General features: G+C 52.9%; 4 protein-coding genes across 4 annotated transcripts; 3 read left to right on the top strand and 1 right to left on the bottom strand.

Annotated features, from left to right (window-relative positions):
• Positions 1 to 3,005: 3,005 nt before the first annotated feature.
• LOC144806659 (histone H3) lies at positions 3,006 to 3,482 on the top strand. Its single transcript, XM_078672981.1, has one exon. It carries the CDS (start codon positions 3,020 to 3,022, stop codon positions 3,428 to 3,430), a length of 411 nt encoding a protein of 136 aa, XP_078529107.1. The 5' UTR covers positions 3,006 to 3,019; the 3' UTR covers positions 3,431 to 3,482.
• Positions 3,483 to 4,329: 847 nt separating this feature from the next.
• LOC144806658 (histone H2B 1.2-like) lies at positions 4,330 to 4,849 on the bottom strand. The gene has a single exon (XM_078672980.1). The coding sequence runs from the start codon at positions 4,757 to 4,759 to the stop codon at positions 4,379 to 4,381; it is 381 nt and encodes a 126-aa protein (XP_078529106.1). The 5' UTR covers positions 4,760 to 4,849; the 3' UTR covers positions 4,330 to 4,378.
• A 185-nt stretch (positions 4,850 to 5,034) lies between these two features.
• Positions 5,035 to 6,525, top strand: LOC144806657 (histone H2A type 2-C-like). The gene has a single exon (XM_078672979.1). The coding sequence runs from the start codon at positions 5,044 to 5,046 to the stop codon at positions 5,440 to 5,442; it is 399 nt and encodes a 132-aa protein (XP_078529105.1). The 5' UTR covers positions 5,035 to 5,043; the 3' UTR covers positions 5,443 to 6,525.
• Positions 6,526 to 6,783: 258 nt separating this feature from the next.
• On the top strand, positions 6,784 to 7,657 carry LOC144806660 (histone H4). The gene has a single exon (XM_078672982.1). The coding sequence runs from the start codon at positions 6,796 to 6,798 to the stop codon at positions 7,105 to 7,107; it is 312 nt and encodes a 103-aa protein (XP_078529108.1). The 5' UTR covers positions 6,784 to 6,795; the 3' UTR covers positions 7,108 to 7,657.
• Positions 7,658 to 19,897: the final 12,240 nt, after the last annotated feature.

The raw sequence follows: 19,897 nt of genomic DNA, 5'->3' as shown, positions 1-19,897 counted from the left end.
TTAGGAATAGTATGATTTACTATGCCAGGGAGGGAAGGTGTTGGAATAGTAAATCACACTATTCCTTAGTGTAGAGCGCCCTCCAGTGCAAGTCGTGGAAACGATTTGCGGGGTAAATGCAGAGATCTAAATGTGCTGCGTTGTTTTGACCGCGTTGTTAAGGTCGGTTCCCTTCTAGGTACGTCACCTGAGTGGTAAACCTAACTCCAGCTGTAAAAAAGCAGCTCAGCAGAGTGCCTCCATGCAGGTACTGGGGGGGGGGGGTCACCATTTCAGGTGCATTCACACCCTCTGCTCTCACTCTGGGTGCCGTTAAACATGCAGGCCTGACTGGCCGCCTGCCTTCACCGTGTCACTGTGTGTTTATTATGTTGAGCCTGCGCCCGTCTCCTGCAGCTCGGCGCTTGGCAGTGAATGCCCTCTGCCTCCATGTGCAGCTATCAGCGCGCAGCCCCCTGGTGATGCCTGAGCCCGGACCGTGCCCCGCTGCTTGTGAAAGTCCCCCGGCTGCCCCCGACTCGTGGGTGCCACAGCCGAGGGTGCGGGCGCGCGGCGAGGGCCCCCCTGGACCCCGGGCATTGTCTCCGCTCCCCGCGCTCGGCCGGCGGAGCCCTGTGTTACTTCGGCCCGTTCCAGCACGCGCTCCCCGCGGCCCCCGGAGCCCCACTGCGCCGCCACAGGGCCCGCTCCCTGCAGGAGGCCCCTCCCGCCCGCGGGCCGCCGCTCCCGGCCTCGGAGCGCGAGGGTGGACCGGGGAAAAGGGGCCCGAGGCCCGGGATTCCAGGCTGGGGGGCGTCAGCCATCGGGGGAGGGCAGAGATTCACGGCGGATTACGAGCCTCTGAGCACGGGGGCAGCTGAAACGGGGGCGGGCGCGGGAAGGGGCTGAAGCTGGGCTTCTTTTCATGTGTGCCTGGGAGCGTGTGTTTCAGTGATTGTGTTTTAAAACTTAGTTATTCCGATGGTAGGAAACACAAAAGTCAGCTGGGAGCAGGGAGCCGAGTGCGCCTCGCACAGCCCTCTCTCCCCGGGACCAATCAGGGGCTGGCTCCTCCCTATATATGCACGGGGCTCGGCTCTGGCGGTACTGATGGCATAACAGCCTCGGCAAGCACCTAAAACCCGCTCACTGCCGGCTGGCATTAGCCGCGGCAGGCACCCAAACCTCAACACTAACAGAAGGATCTACACGGACAAAGACGAGACTCTCGAAGGAAACATGCTGACAATTCTGCAAACACTACTGACCGCTACCCGCGGCCCATCACTGAGCTGACCATGTGATGCAACCTCAACTGTGACAAAGCGTCACACACCAATAAGACAACCTAAACAGCGACTACAAAATTCCAAACGAATATGGAGTAATGAGGCTATTGCCTCGGTATCCAAAAACTCACCACTGTCAGAAGGTATCTGACAGGAGAAGACAAGAAACAGGCTGGCGGTACATTTCTGCTCTCTGACAGTGCCTGCGCCCAGACTTGCATTACAATGGCCGAAACCGCTCCAGCCGTCGCGGCGCCTCCCGCTGAGGTCGCCCCCAAGAAGAAGCAGCAGAAGAAAGCAGCGGGGGCCTCCAAGGCCAAGAAGCCTTCCGGTCCCAGCGTGTCCGACATGATTATGAAGGTGGTGACTGCCTCGGCCGAGAGGAAGGGAGTCTCCCTGTCGGCCCTGAAGAAGGGGCTGCTCGCCGCCGGCTACGATGCGGACAAGAACAAGGGCCGAGTAAAGGTCTCCCTGAAGAGCCTGGTCAGCAAAGGCGCCCTAGCCCAGCTGAAGGGCACCGGGGCCTCCGGCTCCTTCAAGGTGAACAAGAAGCAGCTGGTGGGCAAGAAGGCGGCAAAGAAGACAGCCACCAAGAAGCCAGCGGCCAAGAAAGCTGCCCCTGCCGCCAAGAAGCCCAAAAAGGCTCCCGCGGGGGTCAAGAAGAGCCCGAAGAAGGTCAAGGCTGCCCCCGCCAAGAAGGCTGCCAAGAGCCCAGCGAAAGCCAAGGCGGCGAAGCCCAAAGTAGCCAAGAAAAGCCCTGCCAAGGTAGTCAAACCCAAGGCAGCCAAGCCCAAAGCAGCCAAGCCCAAAAAGGCAGCACCCAAGAAGAAGTAAGGGCTTGCACCGAGACACTGCAAACACAAAGGCTCTTTTAAGGGCCACCACCCTGTCTATAAGAGAGCGTGTTCATCCCCACCTTTGCACCCACCCAATGCCCCACTTTTCCAAAAATAAACCGCACAATACATCCCAGCGCACCGTTTCACAGGCGAGTGCTGCGTGTGATCTTGGCCATATAAAACGGCTCTTTCGGTGCTGAGTGGATTGAAATCGTTATCACATAGAAAACAAGGGGGTCCGGGAGTTATAAGACCTCCGTTCATAGTACATGTGCAATAACGTGTTTGTGTCTCGGTGCTTTCACTGTACCCGGGCAGACTCGACATAGTGTCTGCATAAGGCAGACGATTGTGAACTTTAAATGGAGCGCAGGGCACTGCGTGCTCCAGGGTGACATGGGGCGGGTAAAAGGGGGTCTGGGAGTTATGAGACCTCAGTTTATTATAAACGTGTGCTAACGTGTGTGTGTGTGTGTTGGTGCTTTCACTGTACCCGGGCAAACTCGACATAGTGTCTGCATAAAGCAGACTAATGTGAACTTTCCATCGAGCGCAGGTAACGGGGAGTGTTCCAGGGCGGCGTGCTCATGACATCTCGGGCTCCTCTCCCGGTTGACCGAGGTCGGGTGGACCACCAGTGGACGGACGGACACGCAGACAAAGGCTGGCTGGGGCGCGGGCTCCGGCTACATCATCCAACCGGAGGGTTCTCTTTTATCCACAGCTCATTGGACACCTAGGCTGCAGCCTCCGGTCCAGTAACCAATCGTTGCACACCGCGGGCTATTTTCGAACGTGGGGCGGTCTCCTCAGCCAATCAGAGCAGCCCTCCGTCTGTGAGCGCATAAATAGGGCTCTTTCCCCGTTCGACGCCATTCTTCTCTGCCTTCGCCGAGAGAGACCGCTCCCGCCATGGCTCGCACCAAGCAGACAGCCCGCAAGTCCACCGGCGGCAAAGCGCCCCGCAAGCAGCTGGCCACCAAGGCTGCCCGCAAGAGCGCGCCTGCCACCGGCGGCGTCAAGAAGCCTCACCGCTACCGGCCCGGCACCGTGGCCCTCCGCGAGATCCGCCGCTACCAGAAGTCCACCGAGCTCCTCATCCGCAAGCTGCCCTTCCAGCGCCTGGTGAGGGAGATCGCCCAGGACTTCAAGACCGACCTGCGCTTCCAGAGCTCCGCCGTCATGGCCCTGCAGGAGGCCAGCGAGGCCTACCTGGTCGGGCTCTTCGAGGACACCAACCTGTGCGCCATCCACGCCAAGAGGGTGACCATCATGCCCAAGGACATCCAGCTGGCACGTCGCATCCGAGGCGAGAGGGCCTAAGGCGACGGACCGACCCGAACAACCACCACAACGGCTCTTTTAAGGGCCACCACCCTGTCACCTACGAGCTTATCTTATCTGTCATGGCATGTGTTTTAACACGTCAGGGAGGGTGGGCTGTGAGTACCACGAGCACTGGGCAACTTATACCGCCGGCTCTTGAGAAACCAGAGCACTCTGTGTTCACAGTGCACCAACACCTCTCCAATGTGTCCTTCATTTTAAAGCGTTGTTTGGGTAGAGGGTTGTGGTCGGGATCCGCGGGTCACAAGCCAGCACTATGGGGCATCTGTGCCCCCGGTACGTCGGGTTCTGAGAGTACCTCGAGTACTGGGCAACTTATACCGGCTCTGGGGGGGAACCAGAGCACTCCGTGTTCACAGTGCACAAACACCTCTTAAACGTGTCCTTCATTTAATAGAGAGCTTCTTTGGGGGTAGAGGATTGTGTAGGGATCCGCTGGTCACAAGCCAGCGCTATGGCGCATCTGTGCTCCCGGTACATCGGGTTCATGTGTCCGATTTCAGGAACGTTTGCCCCGGGGCGGATTATAGCCGTTCCCCAGGGTCTTAAAAGTACTAACACAACGTTAAACCCGCTCACACAAACACTGTTCGCCCCATACATGGAAAAGAATAAGCCCACGGGCAGATGCGCGAATTCCCAGTGGGTTTATGTAACCTCATCGTTGCAGTGCTTATGTGACACTTGGTCCCAACGAGGGCTCATTCATAGGGATATGTTAATTTAAAGAGGCAAAACGGGTGGACTGCTCTGTCGGCCCTCGGTTTGCAGCAAGCCCCGTGAGAGCGGGCCTTTCTGCACTCAACATTACCCTTGTAAAACACATATTTCTCAAGTGATAACAGAAGCACATTAGCTCTTAGAGGAGGAAGTGGTTGGCCCTTAAAAGAGCCGTTGTGTTTGTTGGTGATGCGCCTCGAAGCCTTACTTGGCGCTGGTGTACTTGGTGACGGCCTTGGTGCCCTCCGACACGGCGTGCTTGGCCAGCTCTCCGGGCAGCAGAAGGCGGACTGCGGTCTGGATCTCCCGGGAGGTGATGGTGCGCCGCGAGTTGTAGAGAGCCAGTTTGGAAGACTCGTTAGCGATGCGCTCGAAGATGTCGTTCACGAAGGAGTTCATGATGCCCATGGCCTTGGAGGAAATGCCGGTGTCTGGGTGCACCTGCTTCATCACTTTGTAAATGTAGATGGCATAGCTTTCCTTCCTGCTCTTCCTGCGCTTCTTCCCGTCCTTCTTGGGCGGCTTGGAGAGCGCTTTCTTGGAGCCCTTCTTGGGAGCCGGCGCGGACTTGGCTGGTTCAGGCATGGTGGACGCTCTTTCACTGCTTGCTGTGAAGCCGAGAGAAATACGGAAGGAGGGCCCGGCACTTGTATTTATGGGCTTGGCCTGCAAAGCAGTCTCCTTCCCGGCTCTCCCTTCTCATTGGCAGGCTCCCCACTTCCTATGTTAAGCCCTCCTCCAATGAGAAGTACTATCAGCGCCTAGCTGTCAACCAATCAGACGCTCCCGAAGTCTTTATATTACCGAGTCCAGCAGAAAGAGAAGTATTCTTCTCTCTGTTGTGTGACTGAGACCCTAGATCGATCGCCATGTCTGGAAGAGGAAAGCAGGGAGGAAAGGCCCGCGCCAAGGCCAAGACACGCTCTTCCAGAGCCGGGCTCCAGTTCCCCGTGGGCCGTGTGCACAGGCTGCTCCGGAAGGGAAGCTACGCCGAGAGGGTGGGAGCCGGTGCCCCCGTCTATCTGGCTGCAGTGCTGGAGTACCTGACCGCTGAGATCCTGGAGCTGGCCGGCAACGCCGCCCGGGACAACAAGAAGACCCGCATCATCCCCAGACACCTCCAGTTGGCCATCCGCAACGACGAGGAGCTGAACAAGCTGCTGGGCCGAGTCACCATCGCCCAGGGAGGAGTCCTGCCCAACATCCAGGCCGTGCTGCTGCCCAAGAAAACCGAGAGCCACAAGGCACAGGGCAAAGCAAGCAAGTAAAGGCCCGCAGACCCCCGTGGAAACACACCCTAAACACAAAGGCTCTTTTCAGGGCCATCCACAGACTCCATCAAAGAGCGTATCCGTGCCGAGGTGTTACTCTCTGGCGGCTTCATAGATGCGGCAGCGCCCGCTACCGTAGCTTCATAGGGGGGCATGCCCAAGCTCTGGCCGTGCACTTTAATGTTGTTCCTTCCCGAAGCCTAGCATGAGGCCGACCATATTAATGTTTTTTTTTTTTTTTTAGTATATACATGTATAATTTGAATTTTCAGGGACACATTTTGCAGACTTGCCCCAGCCGAGCGGGCACCGAAGGCGAGGGTTAGGCGGGCCGCGGTGACAAGTGGGGGCCTGGCAGGGAGGAGTGTGCGTGTTTATCTGATCAGTGCACCGGCGGCAGCTGCTGAGCCCGATCGGGAGCCCCTGACAAAGAGGCGGGCTGGGAGCGCGCTCTTTTTCAATCAATATAAACATATATATTTTTTCATTTTTGGGGGACACATTGTGCAGGCTTGCCCCAGCCGGGAGCGAGATGTGGGCAGTGTTGCGAGGTTGAAGGCAGGTGGTGCCGGTGAGGACTTTAACGTGTGTTGGGCTCCATTAAAACGTATCCATGTTTTTTTTTTTTCTTCATATTGGGAGGGGCCACCGAACGAGAGGGTTAGGCGGGCCGCGGTCACAAGTGGGGGCCGGGAAGGGAGGTGCCTTGGGCGCGAGACGTGGACAGTGTTGCGGGGTTGCAGGCGGTGACACACAGCGGGGTGGTGCCGGTGAGTCCGGTTTAACGTGTGTGGGCTTTATTAAAAAATGCCCGAGGCTGTTCATATTGGGAGGGGGGAAGGAAGGAGAGGTTTAGGCGGGCCGCGGTCACAAGTAGGGGCCGGGAAGGGGTGTGTTTGACTGTGATCTGTGCACCGGCGGCAGCTGCTGAGCCAGCCCATGACAAAGGCGGGCTGGGAGCCCGCTCTTTTTCAAACGGCAACGGCCGCTCCAGCCCCCGCTCCCTGCAGAGGGCGGGACGGGGCCGGGCTCTACATGGGCTCCCGCGCAGGTCCGCTGCTCCTCAATATAAGCAGCCGCTGCTGGTCGAGATTTCATTTTCTGCATACTCAATCGACCGCTACCCGCGGCCCATCACTGAGATGACCATGTGATGCAACCTCAACTGTGACAAAGCGTCACACATCAATAAGACAATCTAAACAGCGACTAAAAAATTCAAAACGATTGTGGAGTAATGAGGCTGCTGCCTCGGTATCCAAAAACTCACCACTGTCAGAAGGAATCTGACAGACGAAAACAAGACAGCAGACGAGATTTCATTTCTGCTCACAGCATCGAGAGGAGAACATGTCTGGACGCGGCAAAGGAGGGAAGGGGCTCGGCAAAGGCGGCGCCAAGAGGCACCGCAAGGTGCTCCGGGACAACATCCAGGGCATCACCAAGCCGGCCATTCGCCGCCTGGCGCGCCGTGGCGGAGTCAAGCGCATCTCCGGCCTCATCTACGAGGAGACCCGCGGGGTGCTCAAGGTTTTCCTGGAGAACGTGATCCGGGACGCCGTCACCTACACCGAGCACGCCAAGCGGAAGACCGTCACCGCCATGGATGTGGTCTATGCCCTGAAGCGCCAGGGCCGCACCCTCTACGGATTCGGCGGTTAAACACTCGACTTGCCCACGGAAAAACGCAAAACACCAACCCAAAGGCTCTTTTAAGAGCCGACCACGATGTCATGGGAGAGCTGTGTCTATGCACTATTGTTCCCGCAGAGCCGGGATCGGCTACTCGCTAGCCCAATACCAGGGGATTTGCTCCGGTGCCACCCTACCATGTCGGGCGCTGTCCCGTGGCCCCAGGAGCCCGCCATTCAGGAGCCCTGGACTGGGTCCCTAAGGGGGTGTTTAGACCGGCCCAGGTGCCCGCCATTATGGAGCCCTTGCCTGGGGACCTACGGTGGGTTTAGCCCGGCCCAGGGTCCCGTTTTCCTGGAGCTCTAAACTGGGGACCTAAGGCGTGTTTAGCCCGGCCCAGGGGCCCGCAACCATGGAGCCCTAAACTGGTGACCTAAGGCGGGCTCAGCCCGGTCCAGGGGCCCGCCACCACGGAGCCCTGGACTGGGGACCTAATTCGTGTTTAGCCCGTCCCAGGGTCCCGTTATCCTGGAGCCCTTCACTGGGGAGGTAAGGCAGGTTTAGCCCGGCCCAGGTGCACGCCAACATGGAGCCCTTGCCTGGGGACCTACTGTGGGTTCAGCCCGGTCCAGCGGCCTGCCATCATGGAGCCCTTGCCTGGGGACCTAAGGTGGGTTTAACACGGCCCAGGGGCCTGCCATCATGGAGCCCTTGCCTGGGGACCTAAGGTGGGTTCGGCCCGGTCCAGGGGGCCTGCCATCATGGAGCCCTGGACTGGGGACCTAAGGAGTGTTTAGCCCGTCCCAGGGTTTCGTTATCCTGGAGCCCTTCACTGGGGAGATAAGGCAGTTTTAGCCCGGCCCAGGGGCCCGCCATCATGGAGCCCTTGCCTGGGGACCTAAGGTGGGTTCAGCCCGGTCCAGGGGCCTGCCATCATGGAGCCCTGGACTGGGGACCTACTGTGGGTTCAGCCCGGCCGAGGGGCCCGCCATCATGGAGCCCTTGTCTGGGGACCGAAGGTGGGTTCAGCCCGGTCCAGGGGCCTGCCATCATGGAGCCCTGGACTGGGGACCTAAGGTAGGTTCAGCCCGGTCCAGGGGCCTGCCATCACGGAGCCCTGGCCTGGGGACCTAATTGGTGTTTAGCCCGTACCAGGGTCACGTTATCCTGGAGCCCTTCACAGGGGAGATAAGGCAGGTTTAGCCCGGCCCAGGGGCACGCCAACATGGAGCCCTTGCCTGGGGACCTACTGTGGGTTCAGCCCGGTCCAGCGGCCTGCCATCATGGAGCCCTTGCCTGGGGACCTAAGGTGGGTGTAGCACGGCCCAGGGGCCCGCCATCATGGAGCCCTTGCCTGGGGACCTAAAGTGGGTTTAGCCCGGCTCAGGGCCCCACGAGTCACGCAGTTCACCGACTATTAAGCCCCCCACGTAGTGGGGGCTTACAGCGCCTGGCTGGGAGACAAAGTTGGAGTTAGCGCGGCCATTCCGCCGCCCGGCCATCTGGTCGCCGCAGCTCACTGGGCCATCTGGTCGGCGACCAGATGGCCCAGTCAGCTACGGCGACCAGATGGCCGGGCGGCGGAATGGCCGTGCTAACTCCAACTTTGTCTTCCGCCCAGGAGCATAAGCCCTAGGGGCTTAATAGTCGATACAATAGGGTTCCCATGCAGGCCCATAGGAAGAGGGTGTGGGGTCCTAAATGATGTGGCGAACCACCATGTCCGTTTACGGGTCCCTGTGGGCCTTTAAACAACGCTTTCAGTATTTTTCTTTTTTTGTGTGTGGACATTTTGGTTCAAGGGGACGTGGGCACTACTTCTACCCAGGGCTGGTGAGCTATGATTCGGGTAAAATTTCCGCATTTCCCCCTTAGCTGGAGGTCGGCAAAAAAAACCAAAAAAAAATCGATACATACATTTTTTCTTCTTTTTTTCTAACTTTATGTTCAAGGGGACAAAGTCACTTTTTCTACCCAGGGCTGATGAGCTCCGATTCGGGTAACATTTCCGGTTTCCCCCCTTAGCTGGAGGTCGGCAAAAAAAATAACTATATATATACTTTTTTTTTTTTTTTTTTTACTATTTCCTTAGTTTTAAGGGGACAAAGTCACTTGTTCCACCCAGGGCTGGGGAGCTCCGATTCGGGTACAATTTCGGGTTTCCCCCCTTAGCCGGAGGTCGGCAAAAAAAAAAAATCTAAACTTTTTTTTTTTTTTTTTTACTAACTTTAGGTTCAAGGGGAAAACGTCACTGTTTCTACCCGAGGATGTGGAGCTCCGATCCGGGTAAAACTTCAGGTTTTCCCCCTAAGCTGAAGGTGGTCCAAAATAAATAAATAAAAAAAAAATATATACACATACAATTTTTTTCTTCTTCTTCAAATAACTCTAGGTTGAAGGGGACAAAGTCACTTTTTCTACCCGGCCTATGGATCTCCGATCCGGGTACAATTTACCCATTTAAAACTGTTAATACAAAATATATATATATATATATTTTGCTCAATGTTTAGGTTCTAGGGGACTAAGTCACTTTTTCTACACAGGGCTATGGAGCTCCGATTAGGGTAATATTTCAGGATTTCCCCTTTGGCTGGAGGCGGAGAAAAAAAAAACGTCATTCAAAAGGTATATAAAGCCCTTTGCATTATCAGATCCTAGCCTTCAGTGTCCCAAGCCCATTTCTAGCCTGCAGGCACAAAGTGTCTATTTCTGCACAGGGCTATGGAGCTCCGCGCAGGGTGAGATTCCCCCCTGTTACAGTATCAGCACAAGGCTGTGGGCCCATTCCTAGCCTCCAAACACCTCTTTTAGGGATACTTGTAACATTTGGCGGAGTTAATCTTCAAAGGGGATACAGTTGCTCCTACTAACCTGGGCTATGGACCTCCGCGCAGAGTAAGATTTCAGGTTCCACCCCTGGCTGGAGGTGGGAAAACGAAAGAGTTATTTATTCCAACACTGCATCTAACCCCTTTACAGTATCAGACCCAGGCCTGCAAGACCATAGGCACATTTCCAGCCTCCAGGCACCTATTTTCGTGATACTTGTGACATTATGAAGCCTGCAGCTTCAAGGGGACAAAGTCACTCCTCCTACCCAGGGTTAAGGAACTCCGCGCAGGGTAATATTTAGGGTTATACTCCTGGCTGGGGGTGTGAAAACAACACACTTCAAAAGTCCAATAAAGTGTATGTCACCCCTTCACAGTGTCAGGTGAGGCCAGCAAGGCCATGGGTCTTCTTCCAGCCTCCAAGCACCAGTTTTACTGATACCTGTGAGATTTGGAGGTGTAAGGCTTCAAGGGGATGAAGTCACACCTTCTACCTAGGGTTAAGGAGCTCTGCGCAGGGTAAGGCTTCAGGCTAACCCCCTGGCTTGAGGTGTGAAAAGGAGACACGTCACGTGGTCAATACAATGTTTTTAACCCCTTTTACAGTATCAGGACAAGGCCTGCTAGGCCATGGGCCTACTTCCAGCCTCCAGACACCAATTACACTGATACCTGTGACATTTGGAGGTGTTAAGCTTCAAGGGGAAGAAGTCACACCTTTTACCCAGGGTTATGGAGCTCCGCGCAGGGTAAGATTTCAGTTTATCCCCCTGGCTGGAGGTGTTAAAGCCAAACACTTCACATGCCCATTGAAGTCTATTTCACCCCTTCACAGTATCAGTAAAAGGCCTACAAGGCCTTGGGCCTACTTCCAGCCTCCAGGCACCAATTACACTGATACCTGTGACATTTGGAGGTGTTAAGCTTCAAGGGGAATAAGTCACACTTTCTACCCAGGGTTATGGAGCTCAGCGCAGGGTAAGATTTCAAGTTTCAACCCTGGCTGGAGGTGTTAAAGCAAAACACCTCACATGCCCAATAAATTGCATTTCACGCCTTCACAGTATCAGGAAAGGCCTGCAAGGCCTTGGGCCTACTTCCAGCCCCCAGGCACCAATGTTACTGACACCTGTGACATTTGGTGGTGTTAAGCTTCAAGGGGATGAAGTCACACCTTTTACCCAGGGTTATGGAGCTCAGCGCAGGGTAAGATTCCAGGTTATCCCCCTGGCTGGAGGTGTTAAAGCAAAACACTTCACATGCCCAATAAAGTCTATTTCACCCCTTGACAGTATCAGGAAAGTCCTTGGGCCTACTTCCAGCCCCCAGGCACCTGTTTTTGTGATACTTGTGACATTTGGAGGTGTTTAGCTTCAAGGGGATAAAGTCACACCTTCTACCCAGGGTTATGGAGCTCAGCGCAGGGTAAGATTTCAGGTTATCCCCCTGGCTGGAGGTGTTTAAGCAAAACACCTCAGATGCCCAGTACAGTGTATTTCACCCTTTTCCCAGTATCAGGAAAGACCTGCAAGGCCTTGTGCCTACTTCCAGCCTCCAGGCACCAATGTTGCTGATACCTGTGACAATTGGTGGTGTTAAGCTTCAAGGGGAAGAAGTCACATCTTCAACCCAGGGTTATGGAGCTCAGTGCAGGGTAAGAATTCAGGTTATCCCCCTGGCTGGAGGTGTTAAAGCAAAACACTTCACAGGCCCAATAAAGTCTATTTCACCCCTTCACAGTATCAGGAAAGGCCTGCAAGGCCTTGGGCCTACTTCCAGCCCCCAGGCACCTGTTTTTGTGATACTTGTGACATTTGGAGGTGTTCAGCTTCAAGGGGGTGAAGTCACACTTTCTACCCAGGGTTATGGAGCTCAGCGCAGGGTAAGATTTAAAGTTTCAACCCTGGCTGGAGGTGTTAAAGCAAAACACCTCACATGCCCAATAAAGTCTATTTCACCCCTTCAGAGTATCAGGAAAGGCCTTGTGCTTACTTCCAGCCTCCAGGCACCAATGTTACTGATACCTGTGACATTTGGTGGTGTTAAGCTTCAAGGGGAATAAGTCACATCTTCGACCTAGGGTTATGGAGCTCAGCGCAGGGTAAGATTCCAGGTTATCCCCCTGGCTGGAGGTGTTAAAGCAAAACCCTTCACATGCCCAATAAAGTCTATTTCACCCCTTGACAGTATCAGGAAAGTCCTTGGGCCTACTTCCAGCCCCCAGGCACCTGTTTTTGTGATACTTGTGACATTTGGAGGTGTTTAGCTTCAAGGGGATAAAGTCACACCTTCTACCCAGGGTTATGGAGCTCAGCGCAGGGTAAGATTTCAGGTTATCCCCCTGGCTGGAGGTGTTTAAGCAAAACACCTCAGATGCCCAGTACAGTGTATTTCACCCTTGTCCCAGTATCAGGAAAGACCTGCAAGGCCTTGTGCCTACTTCCAGCCTCCAGGCACCAATGTTGCTGATACCTGTGACAATTGGAGGTGTTAAGCTTCAAGGGGAAGAAGTCACACCTTCTACCCAGGGTTATGGAGCTCAGCGCAGGGTAAGATTTCAAGTGTCACCCCTGGCTGGAGGTGTTAAAGCCAAACACTTCACATGCCCATTGAAGTCTATTTCACCCCTTCACAGTATCAGGAAAGGCTTGCAAGGCCTTGGGCCTACTTCCAGCCTCCAGGCACCAATTATACTGATACCTGTGACGTTTGGAGGTGTTAAGCTTCAAGGGGATGAAGTCACACCTTCTACCCAGGGTTATGGAGCTCAGCGCAGGGTAAGATTTAAAGTTTCAACCCTGGCTGGAGGTGTTAAAGCAAAACACCTCACATGCCCAATAAAGTCTATTTCACCCCTTCAGAGTATCAGGAAAGGCCTTGTGCTTACTTCCAGCCTCCAGGCACCAATGTTACTGATACCTGTGACATTTGGTGGTGTTAAGCTTCAAGGGGAATAAGTCACATCTTCGACCCAGGGTTATGGAGCTCAGCGCAGGGTAAGAATTCAGGTTATCCCCCTGGCTGGAAGTGTTAAAGCAAAACACTTCACATGCCCAATAAAGTCTATTTCACCCCTTCGCAGTATCAGGAAAGGCCTGCAAGGCCTTGGGCCTACTTCCAGCCTCCAGCCACCAATTTTACGGATACCTGTGACATTTGGTGGTGTTAAGCTTCAAGGGGATGAAGTCACACCTTCTACCCAGGGTTATGGAGCTCAGCGCAGGGTAAGATTTCAGGTAATCCCCCTGGCTTGAGGTGTTAAAGCAAAACACTACACATGCCAAGTAAAGTCTATTTCACCCCTTCACAGTATCAGGAAAGGCCTGCAAGGCCTTGGGCCTACATCCATTCTCCAGGCACCAATTAAACATTTGGTGACATTTGGTGTTGTTCAACTTCAAGGGGATGAAGTCACTCCTTCTACCCAGGGTTATGGAGCTCAGCACAGGGTAAGATTTCAGCTTTTCACCCCTAGCTGGATGTGTTGAAGCAAAACACTTCACATGCCCAATAAAGTCTATTTCACCCCTCCACAGTGTCAGGAAAGGCCTGCAAAGCCTTGGGCCTACTTGCAGCCCCTAGGCACCTGTTCTTGTGATACTTGTGACATTTGGAGGTGTTCAGCTTCAAGGGGATAAAGCCACACCTTCTACCCAGGGTTATGGAGCTCAACGCAGGGTAAGATTTCAGCTTTTCACCCCTAGCTGGATGTGTTAAAGCAAAACACTTCACATGGCCAATAAAGTCTATTTCACCCCTCCACAGTATCAGGAAAGGCCTGCAAGGCCTTGGGCCTACTTCCAGCCTCCAGGCACTAATTTTACTGATACCCGTGACATTTGGTGGTGTTAAGCTTCAAGGGGAAGCAGTCACACCTTTTACCCAGGGTTATGGAGCTCAGCGCAGGGTAAGATTTCAGTTTATCCCCCTGGCTTGAGGTGTTAAAGCAAAACACTACACATGCCAAGTAAAGTCTATTTCACTCCTTCAGAGTATCAGGAAAGGCCTGCAAGGCCTTGAGCCTACATCCATTCTCCAGGCACCAATTGTACTGATACCTGTGACATTTGGTGTTGTTCAACTTCAAGGGGATGAAGTCACACCTTCTATCCAGGGTTATGGAGCTCAGCGCAGGGTAAGATTTCAGCTTTTCACCCCTAGCTGGATGTGTTGAAGCAAAACACTTCTCATGACCAATAAAGTCTATTTCACCCCTCCACAGTATCAGGAAAGGCCTGCAAGGCCTTGGGCCTACTTCCAGCCTTCAGGCACCAATTTTACTGATACCTGTGACATTTGGATGTGCTAAGCTTCAAGGGGATGAAGTCACACCTTCTACCCAGGGTTATGGAGCTCAGTGCAGGGTAAGAATTCAGGTTATCCCCCTGGCTGGAGGTGTTACAGCAAAACACTTCACATGGCCAATACATTGTATTTCACCCCTTCACAGTATTAGGAGAGGCCTGCAAGGCCTTGGGCCTACTTCCATCCTTACAGGCACCAATGTTACTGATACCTGTGACATTTGGTGGTGTTAAGCTTCAAGGGGATGAAGTCACACTTTCTACCCAGGTTTATGGAGCTCAGCGCAGGGTAATATTTCAGGTCGTCCCCCTGGCTGGAGGTGTTCAAGCAAAACACTTCACATGCCCAATAAAGTGTATTTCACCCCTCCACAGTCTCAGGAAAGGCCTGCAAGTCCTTGGGCCTACTTCCAGCCTCCAGGCACCAATGTTACTGATACCTGTGACATTTGGTGGTGTTAAGCTTCAAGGGGAAGAAGTCACACCTTCTACCCAGGGTTATGGAGCTCAGCGCAGGGTAAGAATTCAGGTTATCCCCTTGGCTGGAGGTGTTAAAGCAAAACACCTCACATGTTCAATAAAGTCTATTTCACCCCTCCACAGTATCAGGAAAGGCCTGCAAGGCCTTGGGCCTACTTCCAGCCCCTAGGCACCTGTTCTTGTGATACTTGTGACATTTGGAGGTGTTCAGCTTCAAGGGGAAGAAGTCACGCCTTTTACCCAGGGTTATGGAGCTCAGCGCAGGGTAAGATTTCAGGTTATCCCCCTGGCTTGAGGTGTTAAGGCAAAACACTACACATGCCAAGTAAAGTCTATTTCACCCCTTCACAGTATCAGGAAAGGCCTGCAAGGCCTTGGGCCTACTTCCAGCCCCTAGGCACCTGTTCTTGTGATACTTGTGACATTTGGAGGTGTTCAGCTTCAAGGGGATAAAGCCACACCTTCTACCCAGGGTTATGGAGCTCAGCGCAGGGTAAGATTTCAGCTTTTCACCCCTAGCTGGATGTGTTAAAGCAAAACACTTCACATGGCCAATAAAGTCTATTTCACCCCTCCACAGTATCAGGAAAGGCCTGCAAGGCCTTGGGCCTACTTCCAGCCTCCAGGCACTAATTTTACTGATACCTGTGACATTTGGTGGTGTTAAGCTTCAAGGGGATGAAGTCACACCTTTTACCCAGGGTTATGGAGCTCAGCGCAGGGTAAGATTTCAGGTTATCCCCCTGGCTTGAGGTGTTAAAGCAAAACACTACACATGCCAAGTAAAGTCTATTTCACCCCTTCACAGTATCAGGAAAGGCCTGCAAGGCCTTGGGCCTACATCCATTCTCCAGGCACCAATTAAACTGATACCTGTGACATTTGGTGTTGTTCAACTTCAAGGGGATGAAGTCACACCTTCTACCCAGGGTAATGGAGCTCAGCGCAGGGTAAGATTTCAGGTTATCCACCTGGCTCGAGGTGTTAGAGCAAAACACTCCACATGCCCAATAAAGTCTATTTCACCCCTTCAAAGTATCAGGAAAGGCCTGCAAGGCCTTGTGCCTACTTCCAGCCTCCAGGCACCAATGTTACTGACACCTGTGACATTTCGTGGTGTTAAGCTTCAAGGGGAAGAAGTCGCACCTTCTACCCAGGGTTATGGAGCTCAGCGCAGGGGAAGATTTCAGCTTTTCACCCCTGGCTTGAGGTGTTAAAGCAAAACACTACACATGCCAAGTAAAGTCTATTTCACCCCTTCACAGTATCAGGAAAGGCCTGCAAGGCCTTGGGCCTACTTTCAGCCTGCAGGCACCAATTTTACTGATACCTGTGACATTTGGTGGTGTTAAGCTTCAAGGGGAAGAAGTCGCACCTTCTACCCAGGGTTATGGAGCTCAGCGCAGGGTAAGATTTCAGCTTTTCACCCCTAGCTGGATGTGTTGAAGCAAAACACCTCACATGCCCAATAAAGTCTATTTCACCCCTTCACAGTATCAGGAAAGGCCTGCAATGCCTTGGGCCTACATCCATTCTCCAGGCACCAATTGTACTGATACCTCTGACATTTGGTGTTGTTCAACTTCAAGGGGATGAAGTCACACCTTCTACCCAGGGTTATGGAGCTCAGCGCAGGCTAAGATTTCAGGTTATCCCCCTGGCTTGAGGTGTTAAAGCAAAACACTACACATGCCAAGTAAAGTCTATTTCACCCCTTCACAGTATCAGGAAAGGCCTGCAAGGCCTTGGGCCTACCTCCATTCTCCAGGCACCAATTGTACTGATACCTGTGACATTTGGTGTTGTTCAACTTCAAGGGGATAAAGTCACACTTTCTACCCAGGGTTATGGATCTCAGTGCAGGGTAATAATTCAGGTTATCCCCCTGGCTGGAGGTGTTAAAGCAAAATACTTCACATGCCACTTCAAGTCTGTTTCACCCCTTCACAGTATCAGGAAAGGTCTGCAAGGCCTTGGGCCTACTTCCAGCCCCCAGGTACCAATGTTACTGACACCTGTGACATTTGGTGGTGTTAAGCTTCAAGGGGATGAAGTCACACCTTCTACCCAGGGTTATGGAGCTCAGCGCAGGGTAAGATTTTAGGGTATCCCCCTGGCTGGAGGTGTTAAAGCAAAACACCTCACATACCCAATAAAGTCTATTTCACCCCTTCACAGTATCAGGAAAGGCCTGCAAGGCCTTGGGCCTACTTCCAGCCTCCAGGCACCAATTATACTGATAGCTGTGACATTTGGAGGTGTTAAGCTTCAAGGGGAAGAAGTCACACCTTCTACCCAGGGTTATGGAGCTCAGCGCAGGGTAAGATTTCAAGTTTCACCCCTGGCTGGAGGTGTTAAAGCAAAACACCTCACATGCCCAATAAAGTCTATTTCACCCCTTCACAGTATCAGGAAAGGCCTTGTGCTTACTTCCAGCCTCCAGGCACCAATGTTACTGATACCTGTGACATTTGGTGGTGTTAAGCTTCAAGGGGAATAAGTCACATCTTCGACCCAGGGTTATGGACCTCAGCGCAGGGTAAGAATTCAGGTTATCCCCCTGGCTGGAGGTGTTAAAGCAAAACACTTCACATGCCCAATAAAGTCTATTTCACCCCTTCACAGTATCAGGAAAGGCCTGCAGGGCCTTGGGCCTACTTCCAGCCTCCAGCCACCAATTTTACTGATACCTGTGACATTTGGTGGTGTTAAGCTTCAAGGGGATGAAGTCACACCTTCTACCCAGGGTTATGGAGCTCAGCGCAGGGTAAGATTTCAGGTAATCCCCCTGGCTTGAGGTGTTAAATCAAAACACTACACATGCCAAGTAAAGTCTATTTCACCCCTTCACAGTATCAGGAAAGGCCTGCAAGGCCTTGGGCCTACATCCATTCTCCAGGCACCAATTGTACTGATACCTGTGACATTTGGTGTTGTTCAACTTCAAGGGGATGAAGTCACACCTTCTACCCAGGGATATGGAGCTCAGCGCAGGGTAAGATTTCAGCTTTTCACCCCTAGCTGGATGTGTTGAAGCAAAACACTTCTCATGCCCAATAAAGTCTATTTCACCCCTCCACAGTATCAGGAAAGGCCTGCAAGGCCTTGGGCCTACTTCCAGACTCCAGGCACCAATTTTACTGATACCTGTGACATTTGGTGGTGTTAAGCTTCAAGGGGAAGAAGTCACACCTTCTACCCAGGGTTATGGAGCTCAGCGCAGGGTAAGATTTCAAGTTATCCCCCTGGCTGGAGATGTTTAAGCAAAACACCTCACATGCCCAGTACAGTGTATTTCACCCTTTCCCAGTATCAGAACAGGCCTGCAAGGCCTTGTGCCTACTTCCAGCCTCAAGGCACCAATGTTACTGATACCTGTGACATTTGGAGGTGCTAAGCGTCAAGGGGATGAAGTCACACCTTCTACCCAGGGTTATGGAGCTCAGTGCAGGGTAAGAATTCGGGTTATCCCCCTGGCTGGAGGTGTTAAAGAAAAACACTTCACATGCCCAATAACGTCTATTTCACCCCTTCACAGTATCAGGAAAGGCCTGCAAGGCCTTGGGCCTACTTCCATCCTCCAGGCACCAATGTTACTGATACCTGTGACATTTGGTGGTGTTAAGCTTCAAGGGGATGAAGTCACACCTTCAAACCAGGGTTATGGAGCTCAGTGCAGGGTAAGAATTCAGGTTATCCCCCTGGCTGGAGATGTTAAAGCAAAACACTTCACATGCCCAATAAAATGGATTTAACCCCTTCACAGTATCAGGAAAGGCCTGCAAGGCCTTGGGCCTACTTCCAGCCCACAGGCACCAATGTTACTGACACCTGTGACATTTGGTGGTGTTAAGCTTCAAGGGGAAGAAGTCGCACCTTCTACCCAGGGTTATGGAGCTCAGTGCAGGGTGAGAATTCAGGTTATCCCGCTGGCTGGGGGTGTTAAAGCCAAACACTTCACATGCCCAATAAAGTCTATTTCACCCCTTCACAGTATCAGGAAAGGCCTGCAAGGCCTTGGGCCTAATTCCAGCCTCCAGGCACCAATTTTACTGATACCTGTGACATTTGGAGGTGTTCAGCTACAAGGGGATGAAGTCACACCTTCTACCCAGGGTTATGGAGCTCAGTGCAGGGTAAGATTTCAGTTTATCCCCCTGGCCTGAGGTGTTAAAGCAAAACACTCCACATGCCCGATAAAGTCTATGTCATCCCTTCACAGTATCAGGAAAGGCCTGCAAGGCCTTGGGCCTACTTCCAGCCTCCAGGCACCAATTACACTGATACCTCTGACATTTGGAGGTGTTAAGTTTCAAGGGGAAGAAGTCACACTTTCTACCCAGGGTTATGGAGCTCAGCGCAGGGTAAGATTTCAAGTTTCAACCCTGGCTGGAGGTGTTAAAGCAAAACACCTCACATGCCCAATAAATTGCATTTCACGCCTTCACAGTATCAGGAAAGGCCTGCAAGGCCTTGGGCCTACTTCCAGCCCCCAGGCACCAATGTTACTGACACCTGTGACATTTGGTGGTGTTAAGCTTCAAGGGGATGAAGTCACACCTTTTACCCAGGGTTATGGAGCTCAGCGCAGGGTAAGATTCCAGGTTATCCCCCTGGCTGGAGGTGTTAAAGCAAAACACTTCACATGCCCAATAAAGTCTATTTCACCCCTTGACAGTATCAGGAAAGTCCTTGGGCCTACTTCCAGCCCCCAGGCACCTGTTTTTGTGATACTTGTGACATTTGGAGGTGTTTAGCTTCAAGGGGATAAAGTCACACCTTCTACCCAGGGTTATGGAGCTCAGCGCAGGGTAAGATTTCAGGTTATCCCCCTGGCTGGAGGTGTTTAAGCAAAACACCTCAGATGCCCAGTACAGTGTATTTCACCCTTTTCCCAGTATCAGGAAAGACCTGCAAGGCCTTGTGCCTACTTCCAGCCTCCAGGCACCAATGTTGCTGATACCTGTGACAATTGGTGGTGTTAAGCTTCAAGGGGAAGAAGTCACATCTTCAACCCAGGGTTATGGAGCTCAGTGCAGGGTAAGAATTCAGGTTATCCCCCTGGCTGGAGGTGTTAAAGCAAAACACTTCACAGGCCCAATAAAGTCTATTTCACCCCTTCACAGTATCAGGAAAGGCCTGCAAGGCCTTGGGCCTACTTCCAGCCCCCAGGCACCTGTTTTTGTGATACTTGTGACATTT

Source organism: Lissotriton helveticus, unplaced genomic scaffold, assembly GCF_964261635.1.
Source record: "Lissotriton helveticus unplaced genomic scaffold, aLisHel1.1 SCAFFOLD_1591, whole genome shotgun sequence".
Lineage (NCBI taxonomy): Eukaryota > Metazoa > Chordata > Amphibia > Caudata > Salamandridae > Lissotriton > Lissotriton helveticus.
The sequence above is the reverse complement of the archived record's forward strand: the minus strand, read 5'-3'. Positions and strand labels throughout refer to the sequence as shown.

What these genes read in the sequence shown, in the direction of transcription:
- LOC144806659 (XM_078672981.1), top strand. Translation starts at nt 3,020, where the DNA reads ATGGCTCGCACCAAGCAGACAGCCCGCAAGTCCACCGGCGGCAAAGCG.
- LOC144806658 (XM_078672980.1), bottom strand. Translation starts at nt 4,759, where the DNA reads ATGCCTGAACCAGCCAAGTCCGCGCCGGCTCCCAAGAAGGGCTCCAAG.
- LOC144806657 (XM_078672979.1), top strand. Translation starts at nt 5,044, where the DNA reads ATGTCTGGAAGAGGAAAGCAGGGAGGAAAGGCCCGCGCCAAGGCCAAG.
- LOC144806660 (XM_078672982.1), top strand. Translation starts at nt 6,796, where the DNA reads ATGTCTGGACGCGGCAAAGGAGGGAAGGGGCTCGGCAAAGGCGGCGCC.